This window comes from Diceros bicornis, chromosome 3 (assembly GCF_020826845.1).
Source record: "Diceros bicornis minor isolate mBicDic1 chromosome 3, mDicBic1.mat.cur, whole genome shotgun sequence".
NCBI lineage: Eukaryota > Metazoa > Chordata > Mammalia > Perissodactyla > Rhinocerotidae > Diceros > Diceros bicornis.
The window spans coordinates 52,540,512-52,557,309 of record NC_080742.1 but is presented as its reverse complement, the minus strand read 5'-3'; the positions used below and the strand labels follow the sequence as shown (position 1 = coordinate 52,557,309).

At 36.0% G+C, this 16,798-nt stretch overlaps 1 protein-coding gene across 5 annotated transcripts in view; it reads right to left on the bottom strand.

The window, feature by feature from the left end:
* Positions 1 to 16,798, bottom strand: part of TAX1BP1 (Tax1 binding protein 1) — a 75,948-nt gene that overhangs the window by 6,178 nt on the left and 52,972 nt on the right. For 3 of the 5 annotated variants that reach the window (XM_058527546.1, XM_058527525.1, XM_058527553.1), the window contains exons 14-16: positions 16,602 to 16,673; positions 3,824 to 4,007; positions 3,068 to 3,216 (exon numbers count right to left, since the gene is read on the bottom strand). In XM_058527546.1, the coding sequence (XP_058383529.1) occupies positions 3,068 to 3,216; positions 3,824 to 4,007; positions 16,602 to 16,673 (405 nt within the window). The remainder of the gene's footprint in view (positions 1 to 3,067; positions 3,217 to 3,823; positions 4,008 to 16,601; positions 16,674 to 16,798) is intronic. The other 2 variants (XM_058527533.1, XM_058527539.1) reach the window with 2 other exon arrangements.

The window sequence follows — 16,798 nt, the reverse complement described above, 5'->3', positions numbered from 1 at the left end:
AACAACCCAATGTCAATCAACAGATGAATGGATAAACAAAATGTGGTATATCCATACAATGGAATATTATTCAGCATTAAAATGGAGTGAATAACATTCTTCACGCTAAACATGTATGCATGCTAAAACATGGATGAATCTTGAAAATATTATCCTAAGTGAAAGAAGCCAGTCACAAAAGACCATATATTATATGATTTGATTTATATGAAATGTCCAGAATAGGCAACTTTATAGAGACAGATGGTAGATTAAAGGTTTCCAGGGAAGAGAAAGTAATCCAGCCTGGAATGATGGGCTTACGAAGTTTAGACCAGTGCAACTCAAACTTTGAGCATATGATCATCTAAGGATTTTGTTAAATGCAGTCTGATTCTCATTAGGTCTGGAGTGGAACCAGAGATTCTACATTTCTAACAAGTTCCCAGGAGGTACCAATACTGTTGGTCCACAAACCATATTTTTGAGTAGCAAGGATTTAGACTCATGGTTCAAAAAACCGTGCAGGAGGCTAGGGCACCACAGCAAACTCACAGGAATACTATGGTATATTTTTAATTTTCTAAGTTAATTAAATATGCAAAAACACTCCACATTTGTCAGATACCATGTGACCAACTAGTTCAAGACAACTCAGTTTCAACGTGAGATAGTGCTAGATTCCTTTCAGTGACACCTTATCTTTGAGAAGCTGGGTTTTTGGCAGTTGCTGAGATATAAAGCATGTGCCTTGTGAAAATCAATGTGAAAGAGGAAATGAAGGAGGCTTGTCCAATCTGATTCCAAGGTTTGAGAAGTCATACAGTGGTCAACAGCCACAAACATCCCATTAGTGACCGTGGTTATTTAAAAATGAAATAAAAATATGAGTTTCTCTTTCAATTCATGTGTATTATTTATTCAAATGGTTACTTACTACATTTGTTAGGAAATCGTTAAGTATTTCTTTTAGTCTACAGGATGCTATAAAAAAAATTTACTGAGAAGCTAAAGGTGCCATGAACTGAGCAAGTTCGGAACCTCAGCTTTCATCTATTTGATAGGTTGACAGGTGGTTAAGACCACAGCTGCTTCAGCTCAAGTGATGAGGCTCAAATCCTGGCTGTACTTTTACCAGCAGTTAACCTGTCTCTCAGTTTCCTCCATTACAAAATAGAGATAGTAACAGTTCCTACCTCATATGACTGCTATAAAGCACAAATGAGTTAATAAATTTAAAGAGCTAAGCATTAGCTGGCAAATAGAGATACAGAAATGTTTGTTGCCATCACCATCATCATAATTATGATGTTCTAGTTATCGCTGTTGCAATTATTAGGTAAAAGAGAGTCATAAAAGACTTTGATCCAATGATTGACCACAGTTTCTGGTGCAGAAGGGAAGAGAGATGGCAGGTGAATGACTGGAGTAGGCTGAAGAATAGGCTGTCTCAACCCTGACTCACAGGTGCTGGGTCTTGTGGCTGTTAATCACTCCCAGGGCAGAGAACCAGAGAAAAGGAACAGGTCAATTCAAATCTTTCTATATTCTAACTACAACTACTTACTAAAATACTTCATTTGCAAGTGATTTTTGTTGTTGTAATGACAAGAATTTTTTTTAAAAAAACAAGGTCTGAATGTACATAAAAATTAAGTTTCTGTCTAATGTGAAAAATCTTCTGACTGCAAAATACGATTACCCAAGGTATGCCTATTAAGAGCCCTTCCATCTCATTACCAAATCTAAGCATGTCAGCAAATGAGCACAAGACTCTAACACTGCTTCTCATGGGTTTGCAGGAGGGCAAAGCACACAGATCAGAAAGAACATCCTGCTAATTAAACTGAAGCAGATGACTATGGAAGAGAAGGTCTTGTCACATGGAACATCTGTGCCAAGAATGATCAGATTAAATACGCAAAATGTGAAGGTGTGAAAATGCAGTAAGATGATACCCTAAACCTTAAATAGGCTACAAAAGTTCTGACAGTTTTCCTAATTATTCTCAGTAATGGACATAGGAGGCCAAAAGGCAGGAGGGAGAATTACATTTTTCTCCATTATAGGTATTGAGCACTAGGGCTAAAATCATGCCTGTCTGAACACTGATCGGTTTCTGCAAAGGTTAATAGCAATTAAATGCAGCAAACTAGATTAAATGAGAAACAGGTCATGATACCTCTGTACTTGCAAAGAGCACAATAAAGCATTTCTTTTAAATTCATCTTAATGCACAGGAAATCCAAAAAGAGCTGCTATAAGAACCTATTTATTAAATGGTGAAGAAATTTCTTAAATGAAATAAAAATAATGATATGCTACACAAACTAATTCAATTTATTGTGTTGCTGAGATTAAATACTAATGATGTCTAAAAGAGTATTTCTCTGAAAAAGAAAACTATGATACATACACTTCTTTCTTTTTCTAGCTAAAGATAATAATCCATCTTAAAATTGAGAGTGGGATATAAATGCTAAAATGAAAAGATGCACACTGAAGCACAATTTTGTCATTAACACTTTGTTTCTTCCAGCCTAGTATATCTACAATCAAAAGAACATAGTCAATTACTTAGCAAGTGATAATTAAGATTAAACTATCTGTAACTATAGGTAATAACACTGTATTGCATATTTGCAAGTTGCTAACACCATAGATCTTAAAAGTTCTCATCACAAGGGAAAAAAAATTTGTAACTGTGTGATGATGGATGTTAACTAGACTTGTTGTGGTGATCATTTCACAATATATACAAATATCAAATCATGCTGTATACCTGAAACTAATATAAGGTTATAAGTCAATTATATCCCAATAAAAAAAATTTTTATTACGATAAAAACTATCTGATAACTACAATTTATTGAAGTTGTTCTCCAAACTTAATCTATTACTTGAGTGTGAATACTAACGTGTAAGTCTGAAGCATATAAATGGTTGATTTTTAAAATTAAAAGACAAGCAGGTTTTCCAAAAATCAAGCAATCAAGTGTACACACACTCTCTCTTTCCACACACACATAACTTTCTACATAGGACAAAAATAAAAGGGACAGGCTCAGAAAATGGAAATTCAATTTACTTTACTATCCTCAGGGTCTTCTAAACCATCCGGCCGACTAAGGTTTCGAGCAGGCTGGCTGCAGACAACATTATCTTCCAGTCCCCAAGAGGGTACTCTCACAGGTGGCCTTTGGATTTCATCTGGGTAAAAAGCACCACCTGCTCCATCTGAAACAATTTTGGAAGAGTAGGGTGAAACTTGGTACTAAAATTAGAATCTCTGTGTATAGCTATGCTGAATAAGATATAAAGAACAAATTTAGTGCATCAAAAAATGATGTCTTCATTTTTAACCCAAGTGATTTTTAAAAATAAGAACTTTATGGGGGCCGGCCCAGTGGCGTAGCGGTTAAGTGAGCGGGCTCTGCTTCGGTGGCCCGAGGGTTCGCAGGTTCAGATCCCGGGCGTGCACCAACGCACTGCTGGTCAAGCCATGCTGTGGCAGTGTCCCATATAAAGTAGAGGAAGATGGGCACGGATGTTAGCCCAGGGCCAATCTTCCTCGGCAAAAAGAAGAGGATCGGCATCAGATGTTAGCTCAGGGCTGATCTTCCTCACAAAAAAAAATAAGAACTATATGTAATTAGGAACAGACCATTCATTCATGGTGTATCACTTCTAGGTGAAACCAGTTACTGCTAAACATTAAAACTGCTTGGTATAAAACAATGCTTCTATTAGAGCTGACTGTATCAGCAGTTCTCTAATCCCACGAAGATACAAACAAAACAAACTTCATATTCAGCTAACCCCAAACCAAAAATACTTTAATAACCTCTTGTTTCCTGTGTTGCGTAAGGATTACCATATTGCAGAACTGGTTGTGTATTTGGCACTGCAGACACATGACCATTTTGCTGTGAGCATGTGTTGAGACACTGTGAGACCTGTTGAGGCCTCTGGGAATTCTGACCTTCCATTTTCCTTTCTGCTTGATTTTCTTGACTCCTTTTAAGTTCCTAAAATTCAAAAACAAAGGTATTCAAATAAGCAAAGCAATCAAATATTTTATAACAAGGGCAGCATTAAACATTTAGCCAAAATATAACAATAAAGTGATCTTCCTATTATGTTTTAAGTACACAATTGGAAAGGCTGGCTCTCAACTTCTCATAAATGCCCCTTCCACATTCAACAAAATCAGAAAGCAGGATAAAGCCCAATGTATTTTCAAATTTATTTGTGCCAAGAAAGTGCCCTCTAATTTAGCTAATTGGGGGGAAAATGTGAATCTCTTACAAATTAGCTTTTAATAAAAGTCAAAAGACAAAAAACAACCCAGACTGCTTCTCTGGTAAATTCTATCAAATATTTAGAAAACTTACTTTTAAAAGATATTAATCCTGTATATAAACTCCTTCAAAAACTAGAGGCAAAAGCACTTCTCACTTACTTTACAAAGCAGGTATTATCCTGATACCAAAACCAAACAATGACAACACAGGAAAACTACAGACCTTATCCCTCATGAATACTGATGCAAAAATCCTTAACTTATTAAGAAATCAAATCCAACAATATTAAAAACTAATACTTCCATTACCAAGCAGGTTTTACCGCAAAAAAAAGCAAATCTGGTTTAACATCCAAAAATCAATGTAACTCACTGTGTTCAAAGACTAAAGGAAAAAAAACATATGATCATTTCAATGGATGCAGAAGAAACACTTCACAAAATTAAACAGGCATTCATAATTAAAAAACAAAAAAAATCTCAGCAAACCTTAAATAAAAAGGAACTTCCTTAACCTGATAAAAGACATCTACAGGGGCCAGCCCAATGGCGTAGTGGTTAAGTTCACGCGCTCCACTTCAGCGGCCCGGGGTGCATGGGTTCGGATCTTGGGCGCTGACCTACACACTGCTTATCAAGCCATGCTGTGGCAGCATCCCATATAAAGTAGAGGAAGATGGGCACAGATGTTAGCCCAGGGCCAGTCTTCCTCAGCAAAAAGAGGAGGATTGGCAATGGATGTTAGCTCAGGGCTAATCTTTCTCACACACACACACAAAAAAAAGACATTTACAAAAACCTATAGTAAAAAACTAAATGATTCTACCTAAGATCAATAATAAGGCAAGGATGTCTGCTCTCACCATTTCTATTCAACACTGTATGGGAGATTCTAAATAGTGGATTAAAGCAAAATTAAGATTTAGGCAGACAGACTGGAAAGCAAGAAGTAAAACTGTCTTTATTCACAGAAGATATGATCTATCATATATGTGGAAAATCCTAAGGGATCTACTAAAACTACGAGAATGAATGAATTTAGCAAGGTTGCAGTATACAAAGTCAATATATAAAATCAATTGTATGCCTATATGTCAGCAATACACAATTGAAAAATAAAATTTTTAAAAATTCCATTTATAGTAGCATTGATAAAGTTAAATACTTAGGAATAAATTTAACAGAAGATGTGCACAGCCTATACACTAAAAACAATAAACATTACTGAGAGATTAAAGAGAGCCTTAACAAGTAGAGAAATAAACCACATTCATGGACTAGAAAACTTAATATTTTTATGCTATTAATTCCCCCCAAATTATCTCTATATTCAACGCAATCCCAATCAAAATCCCAGTATGCTTTTGCATAATTGACAAGCTGATTCTAAAATGTAGATGGAAATACAAAGGTCCTGGAATAGCCCATTTTTAAAAAGCAGAACCAAGTTGGGAGACTTACAGAACCTGATTTCAAGACTTATTATAAAGCTACAATAATCAAGAAAGTATAGTATTGGCATAGGATAAACACACAGATCAGGGGTTGGCAAACTTTTTCCATAAAAGACCTGATAATAGACATTTTCAGCTTTACAGGACACACAGTCTCTGCCACAACTACTCAAATCGGCCCCTGATGTTGCAGCCATAGATAATATCTAAATGAATGGGCATGGCCATGTGCTAATAAAACTTTATTTACAAAAAACAGGCCACGAGCCATATTTGGCTTGTAGGCCTTAGTTTGCTGACCCCTGATATAAATCAATAAAACAGAAGAGAGAGTCCAAAAATATACCCATACTCATCGTCAATTAATTTTCAACAGATTTAGAAGTAATTCAATGGAAGAAAGGGATGATCTTTTAAACAAACTGGATATCTGTACACAAACAAATTTTGACTACATATTGTACCATACACAAAAATTAATTTTAAATAGATCATAAAACTTAATATAAGAGCTAAAACTATAAATCTACTGGAAGAAAAAAACAGGAGAGAATCTTTGTAACCTTGGGTTAGGCAAAAATTTCTTAAGATAGGACACAAATAGCATTAAGAAAAATATTGCTAAATTGGACTATTTCAAAATTAGAAGCTTTTGCTCTTCAAAAGATAATATTTTAAAAATGAAAAGGCAAGCCACAGACTTGGAGAAAATATTTCCAAAATATATATGACAAAGGAATTTTATTTGGAATATATAAAGAACTCGTAAAACCAAATACCACCAAAAAAGATAACCCAATAAAAAAATAGGTAAAAGAGCTAAAAAGACACTTCACAAAATATATATGAATGGCCTATAAGCACATGAAAAGATGCTCAGCATCACTAGTCATCAGGGAAATTAAAACTAAAACCATAATGAGATAACACAACACACCCACTAGAATGACTAAAATTAAAAACTGACAATACGAGTGCTAGTGAGGCTATGGAGCAACTGGAATGCTCATACACTGCTGGTGGGAATGCAAAATGGTACAGCCACTGTGGAAAACAATATGGCTGTTTCTTAAAAACATACACTTACCATATAAAACCAACAATTCCATTCCTAGGTCTCTACTCAAGAAAAATGAAAAAATATGTCCACAAACAGACTTGTATGAGAATGTTTATAGCAGCATTATTCATAATAGCAAAACATTAGAAATAATCCAAATGTCCATCAGCTGGTAAAAGGATTAATGTCCATCAACTAGTGAATGGATAAATTCTGCATGATTGCATTTACATGAAATGCTAGAAAAGGCACAACTCTATGGTAACAGAAAGTAGATCACTGGTTGTCTGGGACTGAGAGTAGCTGGAGGAGTTGACTGCAAATGCACACAAGGGAACTTTGTGCAGTAATGGAAACATTCTATAGTTTGAATGTAATAGTAGTTATAGAACTATATATATTTGCCAAAATTCATCAAGCTGCATTTAAAATGGGTGAATTTTATTACATGTAAATTGTACCTCAATAGAGCTGTTTAAAAAAAACAAATATTAACAAAGGATGTAAGTATGAAAAATTTTATCTGTAAAGTAAAATTCAGCGTGTTTTGCTGATTGTCATCCCTTGGGAGTAGAGATGAGACTCTATGTTAACAAATTTTTACCTATGTAAATGACCTTAAAATGGAATAAGTGACCTTCAAATGGAATAAGTCATTATCAGTGAGAGTAAAACTGGAAACACGAAAAATGCAAGTCAATTCTAGGTTGAGAGGAGATAGAGGAATTAAGGTTCCTCCTAAGCATGTGAAGAGAGTACAGAAGACATGCAATAATAACATTTTGCAGGACTGGTAAGTGAATGATATAGGTAGAGCACAGGATATATCATAAGAGTAAGAGAGATGTAGCTAAAAGGACAAGTTGGAGGCCAGATGTGCCAAATCTATGTGATACAATTTACTACAATGGGCCTAATGGTTCTTAAAAAACAATAATATGGTAAAACAGTCCGTAGTAAGGTTAATCTAGCAAAACTATACTGGATATACTTGAAACTAGAAACAAATAAGGGGCGGTGGGGAGCGGCAGCATGACACAGTAGATTGGAATTAGACTGACCTGGATTTGCTCATCAGCTCCAGCACTAATAACCCTGAGGAACTTATCTTCTCCAGGCCTTGGAGAACTACTGAGAAATGAGGGAAGTGTTTAGAACACAGCAGGCTCAATGGATGTTCCCTCATCTCCTGCCATAACTCAAAAACCCCAAATGTGCTACTGTAGTAGTAATTCAGGACTGTGAAAGTGGCAATGTGAACAGAGGAAAAAAGAGAGTAAATTCAAAAAATATTTCAAAGATGATTCAAGAAAAGAGAAAAAGGGCATGAAAGCAGCGAAAGAGTTAGAGATGATGATAAAATAACTTCTGCAAAAATTTAAGCAAATTAATTTAGAGGAGTATGTTAAGTTCTTCTGTAACCAAACAATAAACTACTTAAATGGAGTCAAGAGTTTCATCAAAAGATTCATGCATACACTGGTACAGTCAAACAACTTCACAGAGAGTTTTGAACATAATAAAGAGTTTACTTTAATACTCCTCTCTTCTACCATCAAAGATACAATAAATCCTCTGCAAATAGGATGCAGGGTAAGCAAAGGACCAATAACAAGCAGCTTTGACTCGGGGAAACTGGAGGTGGAGTGAATAGAATACAAGGACATGAACAAGATAGGTACAGTTAGATTGGTTTTGGTTCGGTTGGCAATCTAACTGAACTCTTGACTAGAGAAGATTCTTAAATTTGCATTCACAACACCCCGCAAGCGTCCATCTTTAGAGTTCAGGAGATCCATGAACTCAGGAAAAAAAATTTACATCTTTTCACTTAACTTCTAACTGAAATTTAGCATTTTCCTCAATTATGAATATAGGCAAAAAAACACAGCAATAGTTTCAGTACCTTTAACTTTGTCACCTACAGACATCAAGATATATTCATTTCACATTATAGTCATTGCAGCCATCTCAAAACAGCCTTTATAGTCATCACTACTCTGAAATTATAGTAATTATTAGACATGCTAAATGTTAACATTTTAATAAATAAGCACAATACTACTATCACGTATGACAAATTTCTTTTAATATATATATATTAAATATATATATTTAAATATATATTAAGACTGGCCCTGAGTTAACATCCGTGCCCATCTTCCTCCACTTGATGTGGGACGCCGCCACAGCATGGCCTGACAAGCAGTGCGTCGGTGCACGCCCGGGATCCGAACCTGGGCTGCCAGCAGCGGAGCGCGAGCACTTAACCGCTACGCCACGGGGCCAGCCCCCTCTTTTAATATTTTGATTAACTATTTCTTACCATTTGTTTCCTTTGTGATTCTGTATCTTTTGCTTTATTCACTTAAAAATATTTTCTGAAAATAGACTTCACCAGACTTTCAAAAGGCCCTTGGAACAAAACAAGCCAAGAACTCCTGCTGGACCTCCTCTACCTTCCAAGGCATGCATGACATGAGTGTAGCTATCTTGCCTGAGGAAAGCAATATCTATTGCTGATTTATAATTCTCCTAAAATAAAAAGCCTCCAGAATTTAACAAACAGATTTTGTTAGGAGTCCTCTTTTACAGTTCCAGTTCCAGGGCACAAAAGTTTGTTTAGTTGGTTTGCCTTTGCTAGAGTACCTAAATCTTTTTTTTCTTCAGGGCCCAAAATGGCTCACAGCAGCCTTGGTTTTACAAACTACTCAACAAGTTAAGGATGTTTCTGGTACTCCAACTGTTAAATAGGAGGAATAATATATTCCTCTTATCTGCCACATGCGGATGCTGTGAGAGCGAAGGAGAACAACATTAAGTGTTTTGAATTACTTACAACTCTGTGAACAAGCTGCTCGAGGTATTATATAATTCTCATAGTTTTTATCCTTTTATCACTTCCTCTAAGTTATAGTAAAACAGGTAAACAAATGGTAGTCTATATGACTTTTATAAGATCAGATATTTGGGGTCATTATTTAATCATCATGTTATTGTTACAGCATTTCATTAGAGACATCTTCCATTAATCATTTATAAGTATATATATTACTCTTCCATTCTCAGATGCAAAGCAGATCATCTGGAAATATAAAATGATGATTCAAAAAGATCACTAGTCAAGTATCTGATGTTAAAGAACACATATATTTTTTTGTGTGAGGAAGATTGGCCCTGAGCTAACATCTGCTGCCAATCTTCCTCTTTTTACTGAGGAAGACTGGCTCTGAGCTAACATCCGTGCTCATCTTCCTCTATCCTGTATGTGGGACGCCACCAGAGCATGGCTTGATGAGTGGCGTGTCGGTCCATGCCCTGGATTCAAACCTGCAATCCCCAGTCCGCCAAAGCAGAGCGTGCAAACTTAACCACTACACCACTGGGCTAGCCCCAAGAATATTTTGAAATAGTTTTAATTTTTAAAAATTTTTAATTTTAATTTTTTTCTCTGGCAATAGTAAATAAAGTATCTCACAATCCTTTTTATCATTATTTGCCATTTTGCTTATGCTTTCTTCTTTTCTTTACTCTTCCCTTTTCAATTTCTAGAGTAAGGGGTTTATGCAGAATATCTGAAATAGTATGCAGATATGAAAATGGTAAATAATTCTAGATAGCAGTTTTGAAATGACATGAAAAAATAAGATATTTTAAGCTATTAAGTTTCCAAATAAATTTAAATTGGTAGGGTTTTTAAGCCAAAGAGATATACTAAATTACTTCACACTATTAAAAATTATTTTTTAAATATAAATTATATTTTTATAATACTAGGGAGCTAGTTATTTTTTTAAAAACTATAATGAGTTATTTTATTCATGCATATATTCAATAAATATTTATTGAGTATCCACTACGTGGCAGGCACTGTTCTAGGCACTAGGAATTTAGGAATAACCAAAACAGACAAAATTCCCGCCCAGATGAAGTTTATATTCTAGAGCGGAAAGATGGACAATAAACTAAGTAAAATACATATTCTGTTTGACGGTGATAAATTCATCTTTTTCATTTACTCACTCCACCAATGCTTAATGATCACTTGGTTCATCCCAGCACTGTCTGGATCTAGGGTTCAGTGCTAAACAAAAAGGACTTTACCTAACCTTGTAGAGGACTGGGGTAGGGGAGGGGATTCTGACAAACACTGGGGGAAGAGACAAACATTAAGTCGTTGAAATAGCAAACAGAAATTCTTATACAGTCTTTCGAACTAATATAAAACTACAGTGTCACCAGCAGAAAAATCAAGAGTAACTCAAGAAGATAGGAAGTAGAAAGCAAACTGACCTACTTCTCTTGCATTCCTGACAGGGCAGAGTATTGAATGACAATAAAACTGCTGATCCCAGTACATTTCTTTTATCAAATGTTTTTACAAGCAAATACTATACATTATCTTTGCCCCATTAGTTTATTCATTCCACAAATATTTAACTCAAGTATCAGGCACTGTACTATGGGCTACAAATACAGTGGTGAATAAAATAGACATGATCTTTGTCTTCATGGACCTTACAATTAAGTGGAGGAGGCAGATGTTAGACAAATAAGCACAGAAATAAATATTAATTACAAGTTATGGTTAAGTAGTATGAAATAAAAGTACAGGTCCCAAGTGTAAGTTTAATAGAGGCACCTAGCTTAGACTGGGAGGTCAAAGAAGGCCTCTCTCAAGAAGAGTTATTTAATCTAAGGACTTGAGGGATAAGTTAAGAGTGGTAGGAATAGTTAAATATTTAGAGGGAAATAACAGAAATTCTAAGATATACTTGAAAAAATATCACTGGGGGAGGAGGAAAGGGAATTATGTTTGGATAGACAAACTAAGACAGCCATAAAGTTAACAACTGTTGATGATGGGTGAGGAGTACAACAGAGTTCATTGTATTATTCTCTCTATTCTATGTTTAAAACTCTTATTAAAAAAAAATTTAACAAAATAATAAAGAATTGTAAGCAAGAATACATCTGACAGGGGCCGGCCCGGTGGCGCAAGCAGTTAAGTGCGCGCGCTCCGCTGCGGCGGCCCGGGGTTCGCTGGTTCGGATCCCGGGCGCGCACCGAAGTACTGCTTGGTAAGCCATGCTGTGGCGGCGTCCCATGTAAAGTGGAGGAAGATGGGCACCGATGTTAGCCCAGGGCCGTCTTCCTCAGCAAAAAAAGAGGAGGATTGGCGGATGTTAGCTCAGGGCTGATCTCCTCACAAAAAAAAAAAAAAAAAAAAAAAGAATACATCTGACAAAGGACATGAAGGAGTGCCCCAAGACAAGAAAGCAATTGGTGAGTTGTAAGGCTGGATTACAACAGTTCTCAAACTGTGAGCCCCAGACCAGCAGCACCAGGAACTTGTTAGAAATGCAAATCTCAAGCCTCCCTATTGACCTACTAAATCAGAAACTCTGGGAATGGACTCAGGAATCTGTGTTTTAACAAGCAATACAGGTGATTCGGATGCAAGCTCAAGTTTGAGAATTACTGAGACTCTACAATAGAGTACAGTGAAACAGAAAACTGTAGCTAAAAATGAGACTAGAGATATAAATGGAGGTCAGTCATATGAAATATTATAGGCTATTGTAAGAATTTTAGCTTTTATTCTAAGTGCACAGGAGGCCCATTAAGGAGCTTAAAGCAAGGGGAGTGATCAGCTTTACATTTTAAAGGTTACCCAGCCAGTAGTTTGAAGAACCTTTTACGTGAGTCAAGAGTAGAGGAGGGGAGTGATCTCACGGAAGATGGCCGAGCAGGAAGCGTGGCTCTCAATCCAACAATCCCCAAAGAACTGAGTCTTGACAACAATCACTTGAGTGAGCTTTGAAGCAGATCTATACCCGTGAGATGACTGTGAGCCCCATCTGACAGCCTGACTGCAGTCTTCTGAGAAGTCTAAAGCCACAGGACCCAGCTAAGCCACACCTGGATTCCTGACTCACAGAAACTGTGAGATAACAAATGTTGTTTTAAGCCACTAAGTTTTCAGATAATTTGTTACACAGCGTAACTAATACAGTCACTACATTGTTTTCCACGTGTGATTTCAGCCATTTATACCACAACAAAATGTATAAATGGTTATCTTTCAGTCATGTTTGAAACTTCAAAATATATAAAATATATTTTATATATAAAATGTAAAATTTTATATATAAACATGAATTATATAAAATATGTAAGATAACTATTATATAAATTATATATAACTTAATTATATAAATATTTTATATGTGAAATATATATTTTATGAATGTAAAATAAAGTATCTTAATTACTTCTCTCTAGCATTAGCCACAAAATACACTTAAGAGTTACGTTTCTTATTAATAGAGAAGGTAAATCCATATTTTAAAGAGCTGTCTTAAGCACTTGGAATATATATATATTTTTGCCAGCTTCTTGTCAGATCTGATTAGATCATCACCGTTTTAACTTTGCGATACACCTGACCAAAACTCATACCAGAAATAAAAAATCTGTTTCTTACTCTTCATTTGTGCTCCTATTGTTTTAATTATCTCTAATCCACTGTTTACTTGCAAGAATAACCCACTTGACATTTTGTGTTAACACACACCGAAAGGGAAAGAGAGGGAGAGAGGAGAGGGAAAAGGAGAAATAGAGTGGGAGAGAGAACTAATGCAAGTAACATTTGAACACAATATACTGACAGCCTAGGGGGCAAAAAAAAGAACTGCAATCTTGAATTCTATTCTTAATAGGTTTCCTTCTCATAGTGATATGGCTCTAGCAATTCTTAAACTGTTTTATGTGGATTATCAGATTTAGTGAATGAATAGATGTGTTGATATTACTGGGCAGCAGGATTCTGAGAAGGCGTATACAAATAGGAAACGAGGAAGGCAAGGAAGAACCCTGTGGACTTGGACTAGAACTCATGATATCTAAAATACAAATGTTTCCTATCTCTGTCCACTGAAAGGATCTAGAAGCAATGAGCACTAGTAATAATGAGCACACCTAGGGCCCATATTTTGGTTTCTAAATACCATTTCACACTAACAAGGAACCAGACTCCATGGAGAAAGAACTGATTCCAGAGGTGGATAAAAGCTTCCTTTCTTATAAAAAAAGGTCAATTCCAAAGATGAAGCAAGAAAGGTACAAGATGACTTAGAATATCTTGCAATGCTAGAAAGAAATTAAGTGCTAAAAAACCAACAACATCCTTCTCATACCAGGGCATATCAGGAACCAGCTTGAAAGTGCTCCCACTGACCAAATCTGGGACTATGTGAACATCAAATTAAGAACAGTGACAAATTCTAATCTATTGACTAAAAAGAGTTCATAGTGACTGTCAGGTAAAAAGATAGGAAGATAGACAGGCAAACAGACAGACAGATGGATGGACAGAGACACCCAGACATAAATTTAAAATACATACATACAGATACACACACTGTGATATAAAAAATATATTTGGTCTTTGTCTCTGTTCCTGGCACAGATCTCCTAAAACTCTTAGAATTTCTGAATGATAGGGGTGAGTGTCTTTTGTCATTCCTAACAAGCTCCTTTAGACCATACCTGAACTTATGTTAATAAGGTGACTTCTGGTGGTCTCTCAGATGAGTTTCAAGACAGGGGCTGGTCACCAGAGACCAAACACAGGATTACAGAGAATTGGAAATTTTAGCAACCACCTCCCCACCTCCAGGGATGGGAGGGCGGGCAGAGATCAACTTAAATCACTTGGCCAGTGATTTAATCAATCATGCTTATGTATTGGAACCCCAGATTAAAAGCTCTTAATTAGTGGCCAGCCCAGTGGCGTAGTGGTGAAGTTCACGCACTCCGCTTCGGTGGCCCGGGGTTTGCAGGTTCGGTTTCCGGGAAGAGACCTACACACCACTTATCAAGACATTCTGTGGCAGCCGTCTCACATATAAAGTAGAGGAAGATGGGCACAGATGTTAGCCCAGGACCAATCTTCCTCAGCAAAAAGAGGAGGATTGGCAAGAGATGTTAGCTCAAGGCCAATCTTCCTCACACACACACAGACACACAGATACACACACACACACAAAAACTCTTCAACAAGGTTTGGGGAGCTTCGGGTTGGTGAACACATCAATGTGCTAGGAGGGTGCTGTGCCTGGAGAGGGCATGGAAGCTCTGTGGCACCCCCACCCCCAGCTTGCCCTATGCATCTTCCATTTGGCTGTTCCTAAGTTGTATCCTTTATTATAAAACTTTATAATAAAATGTAATCATAAGTATAGTGCTTTCCCGAATTCTGTGAGTCATTCTAGCAAAATATTGAACTTTGTGGGGGAGGAGGGTGCAGCTGAGCCCTTAACTTGGATCTGCGCTAACTCCAGGCAGTTGGTGTCAGGACTGAACTGAATTATAGTACATCCAATTGATGTCAGAGAATTGTTGCTGGAACATAAATGAGGACAAAGGAAGGTTCTTCCTTATAGTAGACTGCCAAGGGACAAATAAGGAGGAAGTGATGGAGTTGAAAAATCAGAATTTTGCAGCTATCACAGTAATACTATCCAACCTTAAGATCTATCTAGTACTTTGAATGTCTCTTTTACCATGCATGATTTTGTAATATCATCATTGGTCATTTGGAAAACCACTGCTTGTTTCACTGAGTTATGCAGATCTTCCAAATGCTATCACATTTTACTAAACAATTGAAAAAAAAAATCACAGTCTTAATATTACTACCCATCTCATCAGGAAAGCCTGTAAGCATTAGGAATAATCAAGCTCATGGTAGCAGATCACTGGCAACAAATACTACCAATTGTTTTTCCTTAAAGTAACAGGTTCACTTCATTTCTCAAGGATATCTCTGCCATATACTCTACTCTGAATAATCAAATTGTCTATTAGCCATTCTTTAAAAGAGAAATGATGTGCCATGAAAAAATAAGGTAATTGAGCTCCCAACTCAAACAACTACACAAGTACTTTACCTTAAGATAACCATCACACTACGTTAGGCAGCAGAAGTGCTTTGGGGGTACCTTCCATTTCATCATGCAGAATATTAAAAAGATATGTACCTCAGGGTCAAGCTTTAATAAAACTAATATTTTACTGTTTCATCATCTTAAGTGAAACTAGTTTTTCTTTTTTTAACTGTGAATGCATGGTTGGGATGAATACAATAACTACTAATTTAGTTTGATGCCACTGCCTTGATTCAATACTAACACGTCAGCAGTTTTCCCACCACTGCTCTCCCACCAACAGTGCAAATGTAACACACTGGGAAAAAAAAGCAAATAATACTGTAGTATTATGAAAACAGTTTTATCTTTGTAGACCTCTAAAAGGGGATGGGGACCCCCAAAGGACCACAGACCACATTTTGAGAAATGCTGCATTATAGTACTTTTTTACATTACAAATGTATGCTCTGCTTGAATGTTAGGTTATGCTACAAATCGTTAAGCAACTTCTAAAATGTTTCCTATTAAAAAAGAAAAACATAAATACATTATGTATAATTTTTTAAATTTTTACTGTTTTCCTAAATTGGAACCTTGTAAAATTTGTTTACTGTTAAATACAAAATATGTAACAAAGACCAAATTTCAACAAGCATTTTTCTCGTATTATAAAGTAAAATATTTTAAAATATTACTTAACTGAAAACATTTTCCACCTAAGAGTCTTAACATTTGTTTCAATCTTTTCTTTATTCATTTAACTTTTTTAAAAAACCACCCTCACATGAACTGTAAAATGAGTCACTTCATAAGGCTGTATTATCATTCACAGTATCATATGAAACATTTGTTTAAAGTATATTGTTCAATACCTTCTCCCTGGAGAGGTTTTCCAAATGTGAAGTTAGACCATTTATTTCTTTGTCTTTCTCTGCCAACTGAAGCTGAATAAAGAAAGAAATTATCATTAATTTTTTTCATTATCTACTCTTTCCTTACACTTCAAGAGCTAGTTTATACCTATCAAAATCATTCTTATTGCCATCTCCTTGTATTTTCCTGGGTTCTT